The sequence below is a fragment of the Propithecus coquereli genome, unplaced genomic scaffold (assembly GCF_000956105.1).
Source record: "Propithecus coquereli isolate 6110/MARCELLA unplaced genomic scaffold, Pcoq_1.0 Scaffold89, whole genome shotgun sequence".
Taxonomy (NCBI): Eukaryota; Metazoa; Chordata; class Mammalia; order Primates; family Indriidae; genus Propithecus; species Propithecus coquereli.
The window spans coordinates 2,124,608-2,149,829 of NW_012155173.1; the positions used below are offsets into that span (position 1 = coordinate 2,124,608).

The 25,222-nt window shown below is 46.9% G+C and overlaps 1 protein-coding gene across 2 annotated transcripts in view; it reads left to right on the plus strand.

Annotated features, from left to right (window-relative positions):
• TTLL11 (tubulin tyrosine ligase-like family member 11) overlaps window positions 1-25,222 on the plus strand; it is a 237,765-nt gene that overhangs the window by 195,611 nt on the left and 16,932 nt on the right. For both annotated transcript variants that reach the window (XM_012664401.1, XM_012664400.1), the window contains one exon: window positions 7,869-7,975. In XM_012664401.1, the coding sequence (XP_012519855.1) occupies window positions 7,869-7,975 (107 nt within the window). The remainder of the gene's footprint in view (window positions 1-7,868; window positions 7,976-25,222) is intronic.

Sequence of the window (25,222 nt, forward strand, 5' to 3'; positions counted from 1 at the left end):
TTTTGAGAAGGGCTTTGTTTTAGTTTCAGGGGGCAGGTTGGGGCAGGGGAGGAAAGCGTCCAGTGGAAAGAGCGCAGGTTTCAGGGTCAGACAGGTCTGGCTTCAGGGCCAAGCACGTTATTTAATATCCGTGTGGCTTTGGGCAAATCCCCTATCTTCTCTGAGTCTCAGTTCCCTCTTCTGCAAAATAGGGATAATCGTTCCTGCCTTGCAGGGTTGCTGTGAGGTTGGGATAATATATCACAAATCCCCTGGCCCAATGCCTGGGTCACGGGAGCTGCTTGTTCAGTGGGAGCCTTGTGGTTATTATTTCCATTTGACAGTGGGAATTTTTTAAAAAGTCAGCAGGCACACATTATTATTTGCACTGAAAAGACTGGCTAACATGACACCCTCTGACTCATTTAGGAATTACATTTGACTTTCAGAAATAGATACCCATCTACAAATGGCTTAAATAGTGAAAGCAATTTTCTCTCCTATAATAAGAACCTTCCCATTGGGGGTTCTAGGGTTGGTTAACGACTCCACAATATGATCAACGTCCCACTTTCCGTCTTTTTGCTCATCCATCCTAAGCATGTGCTTCCAACTTCAGGGTTGTCTTATGTCACAAGATGGCTGCTCAGATTCCAGCCATCACATTTGAGTTCCAATCAGGAAGAAGGAAGAAGGCAGGAAGAACAAAGGCCTTCACCAGATGAATTAGATCCCTTTAAAAAGCTTTCCCTGAAGCTGTATCCAGTGACTTCCCCTTCCATCTTATTGGCTACCACCATCTGCACAGGAAGTCAGGAAATAACTGTGCATAGTATTATCCCATTTTAGTGAAAGACAGGAGGAAGGGAAAAGATAGGTAGGCAGTCTCTGCCCCTTTATGATTCTTGGACCTTGTAAACTAAGGAAACAGCTTAGGGGCAGAGGTCCCAGGTCCTGAGGGCACTTGCACTGTGGAAGCATTTGGCGACCCTGGGGAATGATGAGGCTGAGCAAGCTGGGGTGCTTTTCTCAGCATAACACATCCGGGGCCCAGGCCTTCTGGAGCAAAAGCAGGAGCTTTCTGGGCCCTCCCAGCCTCTGCACCATTGCACAGAAGACTCAATTCATGACCAGAGAGAACAAAGAGATGGCTTGGCTTCATGCAGGCGACATCTTGGGAGCTATGGGAACACCGGCCCTGTCAGATCTGTCCTGTCTCGGCCTTATGCTGTAAATGACTATGTCTGGTTCAACCTAACAACTCTTCCAGAGCACCTGGTAGCCATAGGACATTCGAAGATAAATAATGGAACCCGGCCTGCCCTCAAGGGACTCTCAGTCTAACAGACAGCACACAGTGAACAAATGAGTAAATGCCATCCTTTGGCAGAGTCGAGGGCCAGTGGCTCACGGGCTCCCCGGCAGGGCTGTGTTCAGAGTGCTGCAAGGACAGAATAGGGGGTGCTTCGTCCACCTGTTGGAATCAAGCAGGTCCCCCAGAGGAGGCAGGGAGTTTGCCAGGCAGGAAAGGGAGGGACGCACAGTCCAGGAGGCTGGGAGAGCCTGAGAATGGATCGCATCCGTGGCCCGTGTTTAGAAGGCAGAAAAGGTTTAGCATCCAGGCTAAATTGATGTTGGAAACTTAAATGCTTCCTTTTTACTCCTAATAAAATCCTATCAAAACGTAGCGAGAGGGGGAGATTTGAAACAAACAGCTAACAGTAAGAATTATCATCTCAAGTGCCTACAGGGCAGGCAGGAAGCATAAACGAGCGCAGAGGGCTGGATAGACAAGGTGCAGGAAGGCAGGGCTGGAGAGCACGTCCCCTGTCCAAAGGAGGGGCTGCTGGGACTCAGTATCCCCAGACCTTTTGAGTTGTTAAGAGAAGCTAGAGAGATATCAGTTTTTGTGTAAAATCTCAATACTCCTATATAAATGTTAGCAATTTGAAAAATAATTTTAAACACTGTGGGTTCCATCAAAGTATGCCTGCTCATAGAGACCACTGGTGGGTGACCTCTGGTATGAGTCCTCCCAGGAGGACTGCTACAGCTATACCCAGTCCTGAAAACAGGATTGAGGAAGATTCTAGCAAAGAGAAGATCCTTAAAACACTCTCAGACTAGAACTGGGTGATGTCAAAAATATCGCTACAAATCTCTTTCTATGTGATAGGCTTTATGACTTTCCATCCTTTTGCTCTCTATAATTAAGGGCATTTGCATGAAAACCCAATTTTTGTGACATTAGAGACCATTAGGTTCTGCAGCCATCATTCCTAATCTGTGTGACTGTGAAGCCGAGGAACCATGTCTTCAGGTGGGGACCCGGCAGCCAGCCCCGGACTCAGCGATCCCCTGTGCCCGCTACCCAACACATGTCTGTAGCACTTAAGGATGCAGGAAGAAATGGAGAAAATATCGCACAACTGTTAATAGATTTTTCCTTTTAAAACGTACCAAGAAACCCCAACAGCAACCTAATTGTAAAAGATGACATTCTCTGCTTTGAGATTTATCTGAGTATGTTCAGTCCTGCCAGCTAAATTTAACAGCAAGCATTTTCTCTCGCTAACAACTATTCTCTCTCTCTCCTTTCCACTTTGCTTTAAATTTTGCTTCATTATGAATTAATAATATTTATGCCATATGTTAAATCGAACCAAGTGCCCTTCTCAGGAGCACTTTGGAAAAGACATATTCGCTGGTGAGACGCACATTCCTCTCAACGCTCCCACGCAAATGGCAGAAGTTGAACTTGGCTTTTCATCTGTTCTACCCACTCCTTCTCTCCGAGTTCCTTGACGAGAACTGGAGGGAAGGAAATGATAAACACTCCAGTTGAATTTATTTTCTGTGTCCATCGCTCATAATGTGCCGCACAGATCAGCAGTTTTCGGAGTGAATTATGCTAATGCCAGCCTGCCCATATTCTATTTTTCTTTTTTCACCAAGAAATGAGAAGTAATGAACTGTTGTTCTCTTGTCTAGACTTAACTCTATCTAAGCAGCTTTTCGTGTCATTTCCTCAGGAGGCACGTAATGGTAGCACATATTACCGTGAATTAAGTACCTCTCTTTTCTTTCTTTTTAAAAATTTTATTTTGTAATAATCGCTGGGGTGTGGAGGCATCTCTTTCTCCAAGAAATAGAAATTATCTGATTGATTCTTCAGCTCGACAGCTTTCTTTGAGGGAAACGCATTTTTCTTACTCTCCTTGCAGTGTGTGACTAATCTGGGGGCATCCTAAGTCATTCACTCAGGACGCTTTTTCCAAACGTAGCCTGACATCCGTGTGCGTACGCCACATTCGCCATCACGGCAGCCCGGGAATTAAACAGTTCACCAAAGCCAGGTTTGTTTCCAGGAAATGTAGCCGTTCCTCTGCACCTGGAGCATCTGCTTCGTGCGGGGCTATTCCACTTTGTGTCTTCCGATCCTGGGTCTCCTTTTGAATTAGAGAATGGCTTTCTCTCTTTCTTTTTTTCCCTTCCAGTCCCTTTTATCATAAGGAGCTATTAATATGCTTCACAGTGGGTAGCTGCGGGGGGTTTCAGTCTCGGAGAGGAAACATGATGTGTTAGAATGTTCTAGAAGAGTGGTGTAAGGGCCTTGCTTCCCACTCTGTCATTAACTCCTCAGTGACTTCAAAAATCTCACCCTTCTGGGATGATCCCTGTCCAGCGATAGTGTGAGATTGATTCTCTGCCACGGATATCAATGGCCTATGAAAGCCATACATTGTAACCTGGAGTTGTCTTCTTTCCCCCTGGATGTTTAGTCTGTGTTTTTAAAATAAACATTGATCATTTTTTAGCTTTCACCTTATAGACGCCTCTCCAGGAAAAATAAGCTTCTGTTCTGCACAGAGAAGGATGAACACAAAAGAAATTCCATAAATAGGATTTTATGGAGTGGAAAGACTTGGTGCCTAAGTTTCCCATGAGATGTCAGTAGTTACGAGGAAATAAGGATGATCATTTCAAATCTCTCTCTACTTGGGCTCCTAATGAACTCGAATGGTTTGTGATTCTCTCCCATCATATGTGCCCAAATTCCTTTGATTCTGGGAGGAAGAAAAAAGACATTTCTTCAAACCGGTTCTATATCCGAGAGGAAGAATGGGAACTGTCACTTGTCACTTCTCCGTGTGGGCCAGGCACTGGGCTAGTCCTTAAAAGAGCCTCGTGTGGGGAGGAGCCTTATTCGAACTGTACACATAAGGGAATTTAGATGCGGAGAGCTTCCGTGACTTGTGCAAGGCCACAGGGCAAAACCAAGATTCAAACTCATGTGCATTTGACTCCAGAGCTTGTTTTGTCCGTGTACGTCTCTAGCCTGTCCTTTCTTAGGAATTTTTCTGGCTTCTCATGTTACCATATTTCTTGGACTTCTCTTCCACTGAAGAATTCATCCTTCCATTCATTACTCATTTGAGGAAGCGCATCCCTGGGAATAAGGGGAACCTGGTCCCAGTGATTAAGAGCTACCAAGGCTTCGCAGCTTTACCCAGACTCCGAGGTCACTCAGACTTTCTGAGAGCCGTATCCAAGACCCATTCAGCTCCGCCTTGCTCACAGGCCGGGAATACACCTACACAGAGTGGGCACAAAATAAATTCTGTATTGAGCGGATAGAGGGATAAAAATTTCATTCCAAAGTCTTGATGTCTTGATTGTTGGAGTCATTCCCTGTTTGAGTTGATTGAGAATGTCTGGTGACCACGGGAACAAACCTAGGAAAACTTGTTTCCAAGTGGTCCCGGTTGCCTTACTCCCAGCCCGCTATCCCAAAGCTCCCAACAGGAGCATTCTGGAGGCTCCAACCTCACTGGCTGAATTTCTCCTGTGGCCCTGGATGGGGCCGCCTCCCCACAGCTCCCAAACCCACTACTCTAGCCTCCAGGGAAGGACTGGATGTGAATCCCAGCTGTGCGATCTTGGGGAAGTCACGTCCCTTCTCTTGAGCCTCAACTTACCTTTCATAGAAATGGGACAAGGAATACCTGCCTAGTGGAGTGGTTATAAAGCCCCAAAAAGCTGATGAGCAGGAAAACGCCTTGCATACAGATGGTGCCCAAGAAATGCCTACAGAATCAAAATTCTTTTGAAGCCTTTCCTGTCGACTGCAGCCAGCATGGATCCTTCCTCCGTCCCAGTAGCAGATGTTACAATCAACCGTATTTGCAGACACCACTAGGGAGGCCGAGCTACCTTGGAAAGGGGATAAATGGAGAATTCTCTTTCGTAAATTACAGCTCCTGCTAAAGGTTTGACACTTCTATTTTCTACCTGTCAGAGGAAAAATCACTATATTCCAGTGGTCAGTTTGGTTTTCCTTTTTATACTCCATTAACCCACAGAGCAAGGCAGGCAGACTGTTCCCGTCTTGCGGGGAAGCAGGTAGTCCAGAGGACACTGATATGATAATTAGAGAACACCTGTGGCCATTCCTAATGAAGCTTGGAAAATTAGCAGCGTGGGCTGTGAGAATACCTCGGGAGAGACTGGAACATCGTCCCCAGCAGAACCCAGTAGAGATAGCCACGTTGGTGACAGGTGACGTGAAAACCTCTGCGTCCACTGACATATTGTTACGGGGACTCAATAACTGTGCACTGATGTGCTTTGAAGTCTGCCACAGTGACTGGTGATTGAAATGTGGAGCAGGAGCCCAGGAGGAGGCAGGGTGCCTGGGAAATACGGTGGGAAGGAGGGAAGCGAGCAGGGAGGACGGGCCAGTGTGCTGGAATTATACATAGGGACCACCAGCCTTGTCTGGGCACCGTGCTGGGCACACGCCCAGCCACCGTCGTTAGGGGTGTGCACGGGCTTGGAGAGGAGCCTCTGAATGCCCAAACCCTGCTTGCCAATCAACCCCTCCCCTGTCCGGTTCCTAACGGAGCTATTCACGCAGGGGATAATGACAAATGGGAAATCAAAGAACCACTTCATCATCAGCTGGGGCGATGGATGTGGATTCATCTGCGAAGTTGAAAGAGCATTGAATGTAGTTCAGCCAACCTGACCGCTGGCCCCGAGGTCTAGTTTTCAGGATGCCCAAGGCACATGCAGCCTGCCTGGTGAGCTCCATCTCTGCAGAATGGGCAGGGTCATCACTGAAAGGTCGGCTTCGGGCAGCCTCCAGGGCGAGGTGGTTCTAGAAGAGGAAAAGGGAAAAGGAGGGGAGAGGTCAGGAAGGGAGCCGACAACTGCAGTGGGCCTCCCGGGTGCAGGCACCAAGCCGGGGCCTTGGCGTGTACTCACTCCCTCAACAACCACGTGGGCAGGTATCGTTATCTTCATTTTAGAGCCCAGGAAATAAAGGCACGGGAGGTTTAAGGAAATTGCCCACAGTCACGCAGCTAGAGAAAGTAGCAGAGTCAGAATTTAAATCCTGATCTCTCTGCTGCCCAAGTCATACTCGTTTCAGTTTGCCAGATGCCGCCCCACGTTTCCAGAGCAAATAAAAAGAGCAGTGGAAGCAAGGGGAAGATTCTAACCACCCCCCACACCCCCGAAGGCTTGGACAGGGAGCAGCAGTGCTGACATCAGGCTGAAAACCTGGTCGCTGTGGCCTCCCTGCACCTAGACAAGCAGAACGGCTGAAGCTCAGGACCTGCCCCCCCTCCTCCTGTCACTTCCAGGTGACTCTCTGAAGTCAAGAATGAGCATCGGGAACCTCTCTGGTGCTGCTGTGTCAGCCCACACAAAGGGGAGAGGACCCAGCCTGTGCCCTTCTGCTCTATAAGTCTTGGGCTTAGTGTGGCTGATTCAGGGCTTCTGTGAAAACTTCAAGTGACAGATTAAGATGGGTGAAGTGCAGAGGCCTGGAGCCCCTGTAGATTCGGCCTCAGGGACTCATCTGGGGAGCATTTCCAGTGGGGAATTGCTTCTCAACAACAGCAACAGCTTCAGCCTGTGCTGGTGATGTGCTGTCATCATTGGGTCACCTGAGCATGACACAGTCAGCCACCTGGACACTGGCAGGCCCAGCTTGCCCCCTCCTCCCGGAGACTGATGGATAGGAAGGTGAAGCTGTATACACAGGGTGTATTTTTTGACATATGGCGTTCTCTGTCCCTTTTGGAGTAGGCAGGGACCTACATTGCTGTGTAAGGCCAAGCTGACATGCAGTGACATTAATAAAGACCACCTGTTTTATAGATGAGGACACTGAGACTCGGAAAGGTGAAATAGTTTAACCAGGGCCACACAGCTTCCAAGTGGCAGAGCCAGGATGCAACTCGAGACTTGCTCTCCTAAAATCCTGGCTCTTCCCAGCCCATTAGACCCCTAACCAACCAAATGGCTAAACTTGCAGGAACCCACAGGACCGAACCTCATGCACATTTCCAGCCTTCTCGCCCACCGTTCCCTGCCACACACCCTTCAGTGGTTCCAGCTGCGGGAAGGGAGGGCACTCCACACAGGGAACACGGCCCAAGCAAAGGGAACATCATCTCAGCTCAGGCTGCCAGTAGCACAGACTGGGCAGCTTAAGCACAAACATTTATTTCTCACAGTTCCGCAGGCCGGGAAGTCTGAGACCCAGGTGCTGGTAGATCCGGTGTCTGGTGAGGCTCCCCTCCTGGTTTGCAGCCACAGCCTTCTCCTTGCATCCCCCTGTGGTGGGGCGCAGAGAGAGGAAGAAGGCTCCCCATGTCGCTCCTTAGGAGGGCGCTAATCCCACTCACTAGGGCTCCACCCGCATGACCTGCTCACCTCCCCAAGGCCCCACCTCCTAACACCATCACACTGGGGGGCTGCGGTCTCAGCCTATGAATTCTAGGGGGACACAAACATCCGGTCCACAGCAGCATGGAGGAGAGACAGGACAGGACAGGGTTGGGTCTCGCAGTGACACGTGTCCCTCCCGTCTCCGGCAGGAACTGCAGACTCAGCAGCAGCAGCCTGTCCATGGCCGCCGTGGACATCCTCTACATTGACATCACGCGGAGGTGGAACTCCATGGCCCTGGACCAGCGGGACTCAGGTACCTAACGGCCACCTTCACCGTGGCCCTCGGGGTCCCCAAGACACGGGTGGTACATTTTCTGTTCCTCCTTGTCAAGGGTCCAGGTGGAGACAGGAGGAAGGTGAGCCTATCAGATCTAGACGTCATTCCAGGGATCGAGCTGGGTTTAAAACCAGGGCACAGTCTGCTACCAAATTCTAATTCCACCATTAGCCTCCCTTGTCTCTGCTTAAGGCTTTGATTCCATCCAGACTGGGGACACTCAGTTATTCATTCATTCGCTCGACCCTCGGCCCACATTTCCAGGCCTTGGGCAGACTGGAGCGCGCAGTACTTGGTTCGTGCCCTGAAGGAAGTCGCCGTAGAGTTGGGAGGCAGATGAGAAACCTGCGCCGGGCAGTGTGATGCGGGGTTGGGTGGAGGGAAGCTCAGAGGAGCTGTCAGAGAACCCCACGGAGGACTCCTCGTCAGGGTGTGCCAAGTAAGCTGGTGGACAGGGAGGGGACGGACACTCGGCAGGCTGCTGCCCGGCCTTGGCGTTGGCCACAGGGCAGAGGCTGTTGGGCTCATGCCACCCCGAGGAGTTCAGACGGGTCAGAGCAAAAAGGAAAGCAGGAAGGGGCAGAGACGGAGTTCGGGGAGCCGGCAAAGCCTTGAATGCCGCACAAGAGAATTGGCTCTTGAGTCCCTGGGTTCTGTAGTGAAGGATTCTGTTAGAAGAATCCTCCTTTGGCAGGATGAGTTTCTGATCTTTTTCCTCACAGAGGGTGTTTTTCTAAAAAAATTGTAATAACCGTAACCAGCATTTGTACTGCTCACCACAAAACTGCCGCGTCCTTTCATGCGTGTTGTCTCATTAACCATCCCCGTGAACCAGTGCGGTAGGCGACGAGTCTCATTTCACAGACGAGTAAACCGCAGCTCAGGTGACCGAGATCACACGGTGACCGTGAGCCCGCAGCACCCTGGCGCCCCGCCTGGCCCTGCACGCGGTGGCCTCCCTGCGGAGGAGGGGCCCCTGGGGGAGCAGCTTGCTCCTGCGATTCCCTGGAGCAGACAGGAAGTCAGAGGTTGGGTGATCCGGTGTCAGCCTGAAAAACCATTTCACCTGTAAAACGGCACCCGCAGCACCTGCTCCCCAGGGCTGCCCTGAGGTCTTTGGAGCCCTCGCTGACGGCGCAGGGCAGTTACTTACTAGTGGACACCACTTGGGCAGACCCTGGGGGGTGTTCTGACAGTCGGTACTGGCCTGGCAGATCCTGCCCCACACCCCCCTGGGCTAGAAACTTCCCGACCATGGGGACGCACGCACCAGGCCCTTCCTGCAGGGCACCAGCTCTCGGGCACCATTCACTAGGTTGCTTCGTGTCTGCTTAATGACGTCACCGGCTGCCAGTCGTTGGCTGTTTCCTATGTGCCAAGCACACTGCCAGGCACTTGCCACGGGCAGCACTGGCCAGAATTCTCCTGGAGGTAGGCAGGATTATCTCCATTGTCCAGAGGAGGAAACTGAGGCTCAGAGACATGGCTGGTGGATAAGGCACCGACACCAACCCAGCTCCACCTCCCTTCCGGTTGCTTTCTCCTTCTAATTGATCCCGCAGTAAGATGACCACCGAGCGCTCGGAAGCTCCGCTTTCTTTAATTCAAAAGCGAAAGTCAGGGAATACGAACAGCCACGGAGTCCACAAGGTGCGCGCGTCCGTCGCGTCTCTGCAGTCGGCAGCTCGGTTACAGCCTCCCCCGGCAACCGGGAGAGATGGGGCGTCTTCGGGAGAAGTAAGCAGATTAATTATCATCTCGAGGACTGAGTGTGCCCGTGTGACAGTCGAGCGGCGGCGCTTTTTGCTGACGCCTTCGGAAAGTGAAGAAGCGTTTGCGGTGCGGGCTGAACGCGGGAGTCGTGGCGGGATCCTGCGGAGGGGCCGGGTGAGGGGGCGGAATTATTAAACAGTGAAATTGATCAGCGCAGCAGCAGGAAGCTATTTATCATGTTTTATTGCCTCAAACTAGCATTACCATCTGGCCCATTGTTAATTCTGAGTAGCTTGTCATGTTTTGTTTGCCTCTTCAATTGCCGCCCGTAAGCGGGATCCACGGGGGCTGCCCACAATTCGGGCCCCGGCGAGGTTTTCCGGGGCCTGCCAGGGTCTCTCCATCCTGCTGACCAAGCTAAGGAAATGAGAAAAATATTTATTTTTAGCTCATATCGGTGAGCAGGTCCGGGGCTTGGGATCTACCAGGCCTTTCGCTGTACGTCAGCCCCCGAGTAGAGGGAACAGGGGGAGCAACAGCCGCTGGTGGTTGTGGCCTTTTGAGATGATGTCCTATGTGCACATATCGCTGCTAATTCTCACACCGGGCCTTGGAGGTGGGTAATAGTGTCCCATTTTACAGACGTGAATCACGAGGTTCCAAGAGCAAAAGCAACTTGTCTAAAATTCCGTAGCCAGTGAGTAGCGAAGGCAAGATTTGCACTGAAGCCCCCTGCCTCCTCCCAGCACACTGTCCCCAGTGCACGGCCACACCCAGCAGCGCTTGTGGGCTTGAGTGAGGGACTCGCGAGCAGCTGGGGCTCACGAGGCTGGCATCAGGGAGAGAGGGGCAACAGGGGGGTGAGAAATCAACTCACCCAGCACCGGGCCTGCTGGGAAGACAGAACTAGAGAGGAGGGGACGCCTGCCCCAGGTCTCCCCCTCCCTCATCCTTGGAATCTCCACCCGTCCTGGGAGGAAATAACAGGGTCTGGGGGTTGGGAAGTAGCCTGGGCATTAAAGCTGGGCATAGGGAGCCTGTGCCCCTGGTCTCAGGACCCAGTCCTTGCCCCTTCTCAAGGCTGGGGGTCTGGAACCCCTGAATCTCAAAAAGGAGAATCTGGAGCCAGCCACCTTCTTAGGACCACTCGGGAAGCTTTGGGAAGCAAAAGAAGAGGTTTGTGGTTGACTGGTTGTTCTTCCTTTTGGCAAGTGTCAGCAGAAAGACCAGGAAGTCTTCTTTCCTTCCCTCCACGGCGCGGAGCCAAGGGATTCTCAGGCCCTCGGATCCAGTTAAGCCCTGGCTGGGCTCTGAGAGCCGTGCTGAGGGAGACAGCTTGCCCCATCCCAGACCTGCTGTGGGGTTGACCAGAACGAAGGCTGTGAAGAGTGGAAGAACACGGGTTCTCATGTTCAAAGAGCGTGCACTCATCTATCCGTTCATTCATTCATTCAACAAACAGCTAATGAATGTGTTACCAGGTATTGGGCCCTGCAGGAATATGAAGATAAATTATTTACAGATCCTACTCTCTTAAGAAAAAAAAAAAATAGAATTTACTCTGCAACGGAAACCTTAAAAGTGCTTGTTATGAATTATCTCATCTACTTCTGACACAATCCTGTAAGATAAATGTCGTCATTCCCATTTGGCAGATGAGAAACCTGAGCTTAACGGGGTGAAATTAAACAGATATGTCAAGTATTGCAGTGGGAACCCCGGGATTTGAACCAAGACCAGTCTGACTTCAGAGCCCTCTGCCCTCCCCTTGATACCCAGTGTCCCTCAGGCACACAAAGGAATGCACGCACAGCTGACAATTGTAATGTATGACCATGGGGGAAGGAATAGGGGAGCGTTGCTCTGAGGGTGAAGAGAGAACACACACGTAGCATGGTGTGTGACCCAGAAGAGGCACCCACTGTGTGTTCCGTATCCTCCAGGGCTTAGCACGTGGGCCCCAGAACACGCAAAGGCATTTCGCTCAGTTCCCAGTGAGTGATGAGTAGCCAAACGCCAATGTAAAAGATGCCTTACATCGTCGGCGCAGAGAGTTCCGAGTGTGAGACCAGGGCTCCCAGCAGAAGTGGTCTCACTGGCAGGGGCTTCCTTCCCTCCTCTGAATGCCCAGTGCAAAACACCAGCCCATTTGGATCACCCACACCCAGCACCAGCTGCATCAAAGTGCTAATGCATCCTCCTCTCTCCTGAAGTTGGCAGGACCTTCCTTCTACCCTAATGAGACTTCGGTGCCCACCAGAGGGCTTAACCAGATCCCCAATGCTTGAGATCGTTATGAACAAAAATAACCCACATGTGGAGACCTGGCCATTGAGATGGAGAGGAAAAATGGTGGTTGAAAAGATTAGTGAGGAAAAAAATCAAAACTGGTGAGAAAAAGCATGCACATGACCAAATCAAAATCTCAAACCATCCCTTTAAATAGGTTTAGTTTTGATTGTTTTGTTTTTTATTGGACCTCAGGTGTGTAGTATTCCATTAACCATCATCCTGGTTCACGAGACATTTACACCATGGTCCACGCGTAGCCTAATTTTATTTAGTTAGCTTTTTAAATTAGCTGTTTGTAATAATGGAATGAGCATCCACAAACTCACCACCCAAAACAAAAGTTAGGACTTGGCAATGACCTGCAGGTGGCTCTCCCCCAACACCGGCCATCCCCCGCCTCACCCCACCCAGGGAACCCTCATCTGCACCCTGTGCTCGTGGTTCCCCGAGTAGGCTTGCAACCTCTCTGCTAGACTGTCAACGACTGTTCAGGAGCTTGATGGAATTTAGCAATATGCAGTCTTACGCTCTCCAGCATGCCAATGTAATTGTCATTTTTTTTTAAATTAAGGATCTTAATTTCCAACTCTAGAATTTCCAGCAGAACACAGAAATCTAATTGAAGATGTTATCAGCAAAACTGGGATGTCACAGCCCTCTCGTTGCCCAGAATCAAATGAAGAAAGAAATTTGTCATGAAGATGCATTTATTTCATGTAAACTGCACTCACAAGCTCCTTATCATGGAGATGCTGCCCTCAACTCTTTCCACAGTGGAATGTCACATCTCCATGGTAAGAGAGGAGGACAGCTTCAAGATTAGGCAGTAAAAGGCGGTATCACTGGCACCAGCTATGACGAGAGACAAACATTTCACTTGCAAAGGGAACATCTGAGCCGGGCACCTTGTCCATCTAACATGAGTCGGATCTCTGGGGGCTTCTGAACCTTTGTTTACTTCGCAGCCAGATGTTCTGCTGTTTTAAGATATAAGTTAAAGGTCCCTCCCGGTAACCAACGGAAACATGATTGCAAGAGAAGAAAAAATGGATTGGGGAGCCTTCCTCACCTCCCCTTCCCATGAGAGCTCACACACACTTACACACACACACACACACCGCCCTTGTGTGGAGACGGAAATCTGAGAATGGCATAGTTTGATGTCTGATATTTGCTGCATACTCTTTGACCTAAATAAGAAGCATTTCTCCCACTGCCTGCTGAATTCCTGAGTTACATCCCCCACCCTACTCCTGGGGCTGCCTTGGTTTGCTGGCAATAGACTCAAAGCCAGGACTGTGGAATCACACAAACCTGGTTTTAAATCTGGGCTTGGTAACATGCTAGCTCTGTGACCGCAAGCAAGTTGTGTAACTTCCTCGGAGCCTCAAGTTCATCATCCATAAAGTGAGATAATAGTGGTACCTGCCTCATAAAAACCTGGGTGTGGATGAAAGGACACAAAGCATGGAGGGTGCTCGGAGCAGCGTCTGCCCACAGGAAATGCTCAGTAAGTGGGGCATCTAAATGTCACCGCAGCGATCGCATTGCTCTCACGGCACTCCTTTCTCAGGAAATGCTTCCTGGGCACCTCCTGCCAGGTGCTCTGCAGGTGCTGGGGACAGAGACAGGACTCTCCCTCAGTGCCGACAGAGTGCCAGGCCCTTGCCATCTTACTCTGCAAAAACAGGGACAGGGTTGGGCACTGTGGGGCCGGGGCGGGGGGCAGTAGGACTTGCAGCGCTGTCAGCCTCGGGCTGAGGCCGTGGGAAGCCAGGACATCAGCTGCCTGCAGACTCCATCTCATGGCCACACCCCCAGGGAGGGCAGCTGAGAGGTGTGGGCCTTGGAGGCTGGCCTCCTGTCCCCTCTGCGTCCCCCACCACCAATAACCTCACACTCAGCCAGAGTGGCCGGCCACCTCGGAGGTCCTCCCCCTCGGGCCCTTGCCTTCTGCAGAAACCCCTCCCCTCGTGTGCCACTGCCTGGGCCTCGTCCCCAAGCAGCCTCCTTGGCGCTCAGCCGGGCCGGGTGCCCTCTCACCTGCTCCAGCAGCCCCCAGCGCCGCCCGCGACCACAGCGCTCCTTACATACCGCAGACGAGGGGGAAGTGTCTGCCCCTGGCGGTAGACCAACCTCCCTGAACCCTGGGAACCCTCATGAGGCCTAGCACTGTGTGTGGCATACAGTAGGTGCTCTGTAAACCCGCAGGCGTCAGACCCGACAACCCGCTTATCCTGTGGGTGTCTGGGTCCCGCTGCCATCCCTCACCAGATTCGCTCCGTCGACGAGTGTGAGTCATCTGACGCCTGCGCCTTCATCATCTGGAGTGAGCCCCGCTGAAATGTGTTTGGTTAACAATGTGCTGAAATATTTAAAAGTATTTTTATTTGGAATGTTTAGCGAAGCCTCTCTTCTACATAAACATCGATCGCCCCCTCCCCTCTGAGACGGGAGGCCAAGGATAAGTAGGCCAGCTTCACACAGCGCCTCACGCGGGGTGTCGGGCACAAACCATGTTCTTCAGCTTGAAATTATCTCGCAGTCAGATGGGCCTCTCTGGACGGAGGCCCCACACGCTTACAGAATAGTCAGCGTCAGAATCATTTTTAATAAAAGCAAGTGAGCCAAGAGAAATGCCATCTCGACGTCCCCATCCCTCGCCCAGACACTAATCTCCCGGGCCTGCTAAAGTGCGGGCTGCGTTCCATGTGCTGACTTCGCCCCTGGGCGTGCCGCCAGGTGACGTGCGTTCATACCTGCCGCCCCTTTGTCGGGCAGGCACCTGTCCTTCCTCATCCTCAGTCACCTCCAGGGTGGAGAGAACAGGATCTGTGCCCATTGTCTGGCTCCACCCCCAAAACACAGACAAAAGAGAAAAAAGCTGAATTATTTTTTAAGTAGACCTTCCCTTTCCTTGCACTTGTTGCATAGCAGACCTTGCAGGAATAGCGGCAGCGGGATTCAGCGCTGCGGGGAAGCCCGGCCGCCGAGCCAGGCAGCTGGGTTCCAGTACTCTGCCACCTACTGTTGCGGAGCCCTTAGAGGGGACACTGCACCCTTGGGAGCCTCAGCATCCTTTAAAACAGGGCCGATAACATCCACCTTGGGTTGCTCTCAGGATGGAGTCAGGAAGTATGCGCCTGGCCCAACGGTAGCTCTTTCGCTGTTTGCAGCCACCATCGTCGTTCCTGGCAGGTGTGTGTGCTTTACAAACCCGCTTGGCGACTGAATGCGCACTCTATGGGTGAGCCCAGTCTTGTTACCGCGTCCCCCTACGCAGAGGAGGAAACCACGGCTCAGAGGGATAAAGACACAGCTCCCACAGCAGGACAGAACAGGAACTGGCCTCCGAGTCTCAGTCCAGGGCTGCCTCGTGCAGCGACAACAGTCACAAGTGCATGAACAATGGGAGCACCGTGCCAGACCCCAAAATGTTCCCAGGCCCGAGAGTTAGGCAGAGCCATGTTTGGTAAGGCGGTCTAGTCCCTGGTCTTGGCTCAGGCTGACATTAACGACGACAGGCAGGTCCAGGGAGCCTTGCAGCCGTGAGGACGTCTCCCCAAGCCCCTCTCATCTGCTCCTCCTCCGGCCTGGTGGAGTCAGTAGAACGTTCGCACACGCTTTACTGTCATCAGACACGTCACTGCGTGCTCCCATTGGCGCTGAGCGGGGGAGTGTTTCTTACCCCCATTTAGAGCTGAGGAAATAGGGATTGGACAGGTCAGGGCCACCTCCAATGGCCCCTGGCTAGAATGTGGCGGCACTTGGCCCAGGACCCAGATCTCCTAACTAAATCTCTAGCAGGCTGGCTCCTGTGTGACTGCCCACGGTTGACAAAAACACCAGCTACATTTATCAGGCACCTAACAGGCTAGGTGCTCTATAAGAACTTCTTAAAAAATTAATAGACTTTATTTTTTAGAACAGAAAAATGGAACAGATAGTACAGAGAACTCCCACATACTCCCCTCCCCGAGCACACAGCTCCCCCTATAATACCGTCGTGCAGTATTGTGGTACATTTGTTACCATTCATGAACCAACATTGGTATATTATTATTGACTAAAGTCTATGGTTGGCATTAAGGTTCACTCTCTGTGTCGTACAGTTCTGTGGGATTTGACGAGTGCCTGATGTCACGTACCCACATTACAGTATCATACAGAGTAGTTTCACTGCCTAAACATCCCCTGTGCTCCGCCTGAGAGCTTCGCATCCCTCCCCTGAGCTTTGACAACCACTGATCTTTGTGCTCTGTATGGCTTTGCCTTTTCCAGAATGTCGGATAGTTGGAATCATAGCGTATCATACCTAGCCTTTGCAGATGGGCTTTTTTCACTTAGCAATACACATTTACGGTTCCTCCACATCTTTTTGTGGCTCATTTCTTTTTATCTCTGAATAACAGTCCACTGAACGGGTGTGCCACAGTTTGTTGATCTGTTCACTTCCTGAAGGACATCTCGGCAGCCTCCAGTTTTGCGCAATCATGGGTAAAGCTGCCGTAAACATTCATGTGCAGGTTTTGTAGGGACATAAGTTCTCTACGTGATTGGGCCAATACCCGGGAATGTGACTGTTGGGTTGTGTGATGCAGTGGTTAATTTCAGGTGTCCACTTGACTGGATTAAGGAATATCTAGAGAACTGGTAAAGCGGGAAGATCCGCCCTCAGTCTGGGTAGGTGCCATCCAACAGGGCCCAGATAGAACAGAAAAAGCCAAGGGAAGGCGGTTTCCTTTCTCTCTCTCTCCATCTCCTGAAGCTGGGACACTCTTCTTCTGCCCTTGGACATCAGAACCCCAGGCACTCTGGCCTTGGGACTCCAGGATTTACGCCAGCACCCCCATCCCCACACCTCCCACTTCTCAGGCCTTAGGCTCTAACTGAGTTACACCGCCAGCGTCCCTGGTTCTGAGGCCGTCACACATGGACTGAGCCACACTGCTGGCACCCCAGGGGCTCCAGCTTGCAGACGGCCTATCATGGGACTTCCCAGCCTCCATAATTGGATGAGCCGAGTGCCCTATTAAACCCCCCTCATATGCCTATATCTGTATCTCTCTCCCTGTATATGCAGTCAGCCCTCCACTTCCACGTGTTCACATCTGCAGATTCAACCAGCCACAGATCAAATAGCATTGATATTGTATTAGGTATTAATATTTTAAGTAATCTAGAGATCATTTAAAGTATTAATATATGAAAGGATTACATAGGTTATATGCAAATACTATGCCATTTTATATCAGGGACTTGAGCATCTACAGAATTTGGTATCCATGGGAGTTCCTGGAACCAATTCCCTGCAGATACTGAGGGACAACTGTGTATGTGTGTGCGTGTGTGTGTGTTCGTGTGTGTGTGTTGTGTGTCCTATTGGTTCTGTCTCTCAGTCTCTCTGGATAACCTAAGTAATGTGTATACTAAGGCTATGTTTGGCTTTGTAAGAAACTGCTCAACTGTCTTCCAAAGTAGCAGCACCATTTTGCATTCCCACCAGTAATGAATGAGAGTTCCTGTTACTCCACATCCTTGTCAACACTTGGTATAGTCAGTTTTTTGGGCTTAGCCATTCTAATGGGTGTGTAGTGCTACCTCGTTGTTTGAATTTGCAATTTTCTGAAGACATTTTATGTTGAGTATCTTTTCATATGCTTATTTGCCATCTGTATGTCTTCTTTGCTGAGGTGTCTGTTCAGATCTTTGGCTCATTTGTTAATTGGGTTATTTGTTTTCTTGTTAACTTTTAAGAATTCTTCGTATATTTTGGAGGCAAGTTCTTTATCCGATATATATTTTGCAAATATTTTCTCCTAGTCTGTGGCCTTTTTCTTCATTTTCTTAATAATATCTTTCTCAGAGAAGAAGTTTTTAGTTTTAGTAAGGTCCAACTTAAAGATTTTTTCTTTCATGGATCTTGCTTTCGGTGTTGTATCTAAAATTTCATGGCCAAACCCAAAGTCACCTAGATTTTCTCCTATGTTACTGTCTAGAAATGTTATGGTTTTATATTTTATGCTTAGGTCTATGATCCATTTTTAGTTAAATTTTGTGAAAGGTGTAAGGTCTGTGTTTAGATTTTAATTAATTTATTTATTTTGCATATTGATGTCCAGTTGTTCCATCGCCATTTGTTGAAAAGACTACCCTCCTTATATTGAATTTTGAATTGCATTTGCTCCTTTATCAAAAGTCATTGGACCATATTTTGGGGGGCTCTATCTGGGCTCTCTATTCTGTTCCATTGGTCTTATTATCTGTTCTTTAACTAATACCATGCTGTTTTGATTACTACAGCTTTATAGTAAATTTTGAAGTTGGGTAGTGTCAGTCCTCCGACTTTGTCTTCTTCTTCAGTATTACGTTAGCTATTCTGGTCTTCGGTCTTTCCAAATAAATTTTAGAATCAGTTTGTCAATATCCACAAAATAACTTGCTGGTATTTTCCTTTGGACTGTGTTGAATCCATACATAGAGTTGGGAAGAACTAGCATCTTAACAATATTGATCTTCCTATCCATGAACATGAAATATCTCTTCATTTATTTAGATCTTTTATTTCTTTCATGCAAATTTTGTAGTTTTCCTCATATAGATCTTGCTCATATTCTGTTATATTTATATCCAAATATTTTATTTTATGTTGGTGCTAATGTAAATGGTGTTAGGTTTTTAATTTCAAATTCCAATTGTTCATTGCTACTAAGTAGGAAAACAATTGACTTTTCTATAATAACCTTGTAACCTTATTATAGTCACTTATTACTTTGAGATGTTTCTCTCTCAATTCATTGGGATTGTCTGCATTGACAATCATGTCATCTGAGAAAAAAGACAGTTTTATTTCTTCCTTCCCAGTCTATATACCTTCCATTTGCTTTTCTTATCTTATTGCATTAGCTAGGATTTCCAGTAGGATGTTGAACAGGAATGGTGAAAGGAGACATTCTTCCTTTGTTCCTGATCTTAGAAGGAAATTGTCCAGTTACTCACCAGCAAGCTATAGGTTATTTATAGATATTCTTTATCAAATCAAGGAAATTCCCCTCTCTTCCTAGTTTGCTGAAAGCTTTTATTTTATTGTATTCACTTTTTTTTTTTTTTTTTTGATAGAGAGGAGTTTTTGCTATGTTGCCCAGACTGGTTTTGAACTCCTGGCTTCAAGCTATCCTCCCACCTCAGCCTCCCAAAGTGCTGAGATTACAGGTGTGGGCCACCACACCTGGCCTGAGAGCTTTTTAAAGTCATGAATGGGTGTTGGATTTTGTCAAATGTTTTTCCTAATCTATCAATGTGATCATATGATTTTTCTTGTTTAGCCTGTTGATGTGATTATATTAATGGATTTTTGAATGTTAAAGCAGCCTTGCATACCTGGAATAAATCCCATTGGTCATGGTGTATAATTCTTTTTGTACATTGTTGGATTTGATTTGCTGATATTTTGTTGAGGATTTTTGCATCTGTGGTAATGAGAGACATTGGTATGTAGTTTTTCTTTCTGGTAATGTTATTACCTGGTTTTGGTATAGAGTAATTTTAGCCTCATAGAATGAGTTAGGAAGTATTTCATCTGCTTCTGTATTCTGGAAGAGATTGTAGAGAATTTGTATCGCTTCTTTCTTAAATATTTGATAGAATTCACCAGTGAACTTATCTGGGCCTGTGCTTTCTTTTTTAGAAAGTTATTAATTATCATTCAATTTCTTTAGTAGATATAGGCCTATTCAGATTTTCTGCTTTTCTTTTCTTTTTTTTTTTCTTTCCTCCTCCTCTCCAGATTGTGTATTTTTCCTTTTGTGAATTTTGATAAATTGTGTCATTCAAGGAATTGTACATTTCTTCTAATCAAATCTGTGGGCATAGACTTACTCATAATATTCCTTTATTATCCTTTTAATGTCCATGGGATCAGTAATGTTGATCTCATTTCTGATATTAGTAATTTCTAATTACTAATTAGTAATCTAGTAATTTCTTTCTCTCTGTTTTCTTAGTTAGCCTAGAAAAAGATTTATCAATTTTATTGATCTTTTCAAAGGAGCAGTTTTTGGTTTCATTGACTTTCTCTATTGATTTCCTGTTTTTAATTTCATTAATTTGTGCACTAATTTTTATTTCTTTTCTTCTGCTTATTTTGGATTTAATTTGCTCTTTTCCTAGTTTCCTAAAATGGAAGCTTAGATTATTGATTTTAGATCTTTCTTCTTGCCTTAATATATGCATTCTATGCTTTACATTTCCCTCTAAGCACTCCTTTCATTGCATCCCACAAATTTCAATAAGTTCTATTTAATTTTCACTTAGTTCAAAATATTTTTAAATTTCTCTTGAGATTTCTTTTTTGGCCCATATGTTGTTTAGACATGTGCTACTTAATCTCCAAATATGTGGGGACTGCCCAACTATCTTTCTATTATTGAATTTTAATTCTATTGTGGTATGAAAGCATGCTTTGTATAATTTCTATTCTTTCAAATTTGCTAAGGTGTGTTTTATGGCCTGGGATGTAGTCTGTCTTGGTGAATGTTCCCCGTGAAGATGAATGTATATTCTGCTCTTGTTGGATAAAGTATTTTACACATGTCAGTTAGATCCAGTTGATTGATGGTGCTGTTCAGTTCCACTGTATCCTTACCAATTTTCTGCCTGCTGGATCTGTCAATTACTGATAGCAGGATATTAAAGTCTCCAACTACAAGAGTAGATTTATCTATTTTTCTTTTCAGTTCTATCAGTTTTGTCTCACATATTTTGACATTCTGTCATTAGGCTCATACATGTTAAGGATTGTTATGTCTCCTTGGTGAATTGACCCTTTTATTATTATTACCCACCTTTATCCCTGATAATTTTCCTTGTTCTGCAGTCCACCTTGTCTGACATTAATGTAGCTACTCCAGCTTTCTTTTAATTAGTGTTAGCATGGTATATGTTTACCCCTTTAGTTTTTATCTATGTTTTTATGTTTAAAGTGGGTTTCTTATAACCATAGTTGGGTCTTGCTTTTTATCTTCTCAACAGTCTCTGGTTTTTTTAATGGCTATATTTAAGCCATTCACATTTAACATAATTATTGATATAATGGGATTGCTAACCACCTTGTCTGTAATTGTTTTCTGTTCATTGCACTTTTTCTTCATTTCTTTTTTTACTTCTCTTTTTCTGCTTTCTCTGGTTTTAACAGAGCACTTTATATGAATCTATTTTCTGTCTTCTTTTAGCATATCAATTATACTTCTTTTTATTTAAAAAATGGTCATTATCCTAGAGTTTGCAATATGCATTTCCAGCTAATAAATCCATTTTCAAATAACACTATGCTACTTCACCAATAGTGCAGGTACCTTTTAAGGGAGTGCTTGAATTCCTCCCTCCCATCCTTATAACATTGCTGTCTTTATTTCACTCACCCCAAGGCTATAATCACCCAATATATTGTTGCTATTATTACCTTGAACAATTATCTATTAAACCAATTAAGAATAAGAAAAAAACATTTATTTTCAATTATTTCCTCTCTTATGCTCTTCCTTTCTTTAGGAGATCTGAGTCTCTGCTTATATCATTTTTCTTCTCTCTGAAAAACTTCTTTTAACAATTTTTACAAAGCAAGTCTACTGGCAACAAACCCCTTTTGATTTTTTTTTTTTTTTTTTTTTTGAGAATATTTTTTTTTCATTTTTGAAGGATAATTTCACCGGATACAAAATTCTAGGTTGGTGGGGTTTCTTTCTTTTCAATACTTTAAATATTTCACTTCACTCTCTTCTTGCTTGTATGGTTTTAGGTAAGGTGGCTGGCATAAGTCTTATTCTTGATACTCTATAGGTAAGGTATTCTTTTCCATCTGGCTTCCTTCAAGATTTTCTCTTTCTCTCTGTTTTTCTGTAACGTAAATATGATATGTCTAGGTGTCGTTTTTTGGTATTTGTCCTGCATGGTGTTCTCTGAGCTTCCTATGGTTTTGATGTCTGCCGTTAATTTTGGAAAATTCTCAGCTATTATTACTTCAAATATATCTTCTGCTACCTTCTTTCTTCTTCTTCTGGTATTTTCATTACATGTGTGTTATATCTTTTGTCATTGTCACTGTTCCTGGATAGTCTCCTTTTTTTTTCTTTTTCATTCTTATTTCTCTTCGCATTTCAGTTTGGGAAATTTCTATTGGCATATTTTCAAGCTCACTGATTCTCTCTTTGGCTGTATCTAGTCCACTGATGAGCCCATTGAAGGTATTCTTCATTTCTGTCATGGTGGGTTTTTTTATTTCTAGCATTTGTTTTTGATTCTTTCTTAGAGTTTCCATCTCTCTTCTCATATTCCCATACATTCTTCCTACTTTTTCCATTAGAGCCCTTAACATAGTAATCATCATTATTTTGTATTCCCCATCAGATATTCCCAACATCCGTGTCCTATGTGAGTCTGGTGACGATGCCTGCTTTGTCTCTTCACACTGTGTTTTTTCTTGCCTTTTAGCAGGACTTGTCATTTTTTGTTGAAAGTCAGCCATGAAGTATCTGGTAATAGGAACTGAGGTTATCAAGCTTTTAGTGTAGTGTAAAGTTTTATATTTATCTTGCTAGGAGCTGAGCTGTGTTTAATGTTTCCTGTAGTTGTGGTGCCAGAGGCTTCAGTTTCCTCTAATTTCCTTGGTTTTACTTTCTCCCCCTGTTGTCTTTGGATTTCCCTAAGATCTCCTCCTTAAATGGAATCTTTGCCCTGCAGCTCTCTCAGTTTAACCCACTGTTATTACACAGGAGTCCTGTGGATGTGGGGGTAAGGTGCTGGGAGAGAAAACATTCTACTAATATAACCTTAAGATGAAATCTCAGCCTTTTCTGCAAAGGCTAGAAAGGCTGGAGTTGTCTAATTGCCCACGCCCAACTCAGCTCAGCTCAGCCTCTGCTAAAATAGTTTCCCCCATGGGCAGGGCTTGTTAGGAAAGTGCTTGAGCCATATTCCAAACGGTTGCTTTCTCCCACCCCTGCCTGAAGCATGAGGGCATTTTTTCCAATCTTTCCCTTGAGAGAGGTAAGCTGAGTGCAGCTCTGATTCTCTACATTTACCTGTCTCTTCAGTTTTCAGGGTGGCAGTTTGCCCTGTGACCTCAGTACTTTGAAGGATCTAAGAAAAGTCATTGATTTTCAGTTTGCTCAGCTTTTTTTTCTTGTTGTGAGGATGGGAGTGATGACTTCTAAGCTCTTTACATGTTGGAGCTGAAACTGATGTCCTCTGTAAGCATTTTATACATTTCCTGCCAATCCTAAAAGTTAAGCTTTCTATTACAGGTTACAAAGAAGCAAGTTGAGGCTCAGACAGGTTAAGTAATGTGCCTGAGGTCACCTTGCTAGTGAGTGGTAGAGCCAAAATTCTTTGTCTTGAGAAATAAAAATAAAATCCTAATTCCCTTAACCAACTGAACAGACCTCTTAGCCAAGGGGACCCCAGGGAAACTTTAAAAACTGAGTCCCCAAGCTATGACAGGATGTGAGGTCAGACATGCCTTGTTATACCCCACCCCTCACTACCCACCATTGGACTTTCTTTCCTGAAAGTGAAATAGAAGCAAGCCCTTTCAAAAATCAGCTTCACCACTGATTTCAACCAACTGCCTAATGCCACTCCTCCCTTTTTGTGGTTTGGACACAACAACTGACCAGCATTCCTTCCTGACAAGAGATCGCCAACCAGGGAGTGGTTCTGGCCAGTCTATGGCGGATGCACACTGAGTGCCTTCATGCCCTCTGCTTCACCTTCAGACATGCAGGGCCTAACTGTAATACATTTATATGTTCAGTCTCCACCCCAAGGAGAACATGGGCCACATGTAACGTGCATGTTTGCTTACTACACATGTGCACACCCCCCCTTTGTGAATATTCATAGCTCCTCCTAGAGCCTGCTGAATATGTACACTTAGCCAACCTGTTCAGCGTAAGTTCCTATTTCATTTTTCCCTCCCTCAAAGTGCTTGCTCTCAGCTTCTGCTGGAGGCACCGCTTCCCAGCCTGCAGGCTGCAACCCTTTACAGAATAAAGCTCTCCTTTCCAAATTTAAGAACCTCGTGATTCTTCAGTTAATGGTCTTTAGATTCTGATGGTCTTTGAGAAACTGCACCAATCACAAGCATTCCAGAAGTATTTACCATAGAGGCCCTTTCAGAGATTTCCATGGAATCCTTGGTTAAATCTGGGCTTACTCATTTATCCCAGGAAAGCAGTGAGACTCTCATGAGCCACCTGACTAGTTGTCTGTCATCAAGAAAGTGCCAGGTTAGCCAAGACAGAGCCTCGTCCAGCCCTTGTTCACCATCTTTCACCAAACACCTTCAGAATCATGGGGAACATCCCCCAGTGTGTATTCCTCTTACTGCCATAGAACAATAGTGTTTAAAGTGAGAAAGGGCCTTAGAGAGCACCTCTTGCAACACAGAGGAAGGACCCTGAGGCCCTAGCGTGTTATTAAAAGAACAACCTGCTATCTATTGGCTTTCTACTTCCCCAGCCTGCTCTTTTTTCCAGATCTTTTTTAGGAATAATTTAGACACAGTTTTTTTCTGGAGATAGTCAATCCACAAGTATCTGATGAAATCTACCCTGTCCTTTGCCCCATGGGAGTTGGAAGAAGGCAGGCACGTGCTCTTCAGTGTTCTACATCTCGCTGGAAGACTCGAGATGCTTCCAGAGGTCAGGCATCCTTGACCTCGAAGGAGTCTTCCCTGAGGTCTAGATAGACCCGTGGTTCTCAGCTGGGGGCAGTTTTGCCTCCCATGGGACATTTGACCACAACTGCAGGCATTTTTGGTTGTCACAGCTGGGGGAGTGGCATTGCTATACTGGCATCTCATGGGTAGAGGCCAGGGAGCTACTAAACACCCTGCAATGCACAGGACAGCCCCCACGGCAAAGAATTGTCTGGCCCGAAATGTTAACAGAAGCCACATTTTCCCTTTGGCGTCTGTAAAAGACAGCTCCTGGGGCCGTGATAACAGTTCTTCCTGCCCTGCATGGCCGTATGATACAGCTGCCAACCAGCCCAGGGCAAGGGGTGGTGTGCTCAGCCTGGGAGGCCCCAGGAGCCTCTTTGGACAGGGTGCTCCCCTCAGCTGTTTGGCGAGACCTTACATGACTGAGGTGCTTTCTTCTCAGCAGCAGGTGGGTGTCTCTGCCCACACTTCCCCACTGATCACAGCGGCAGGGGGAGGAG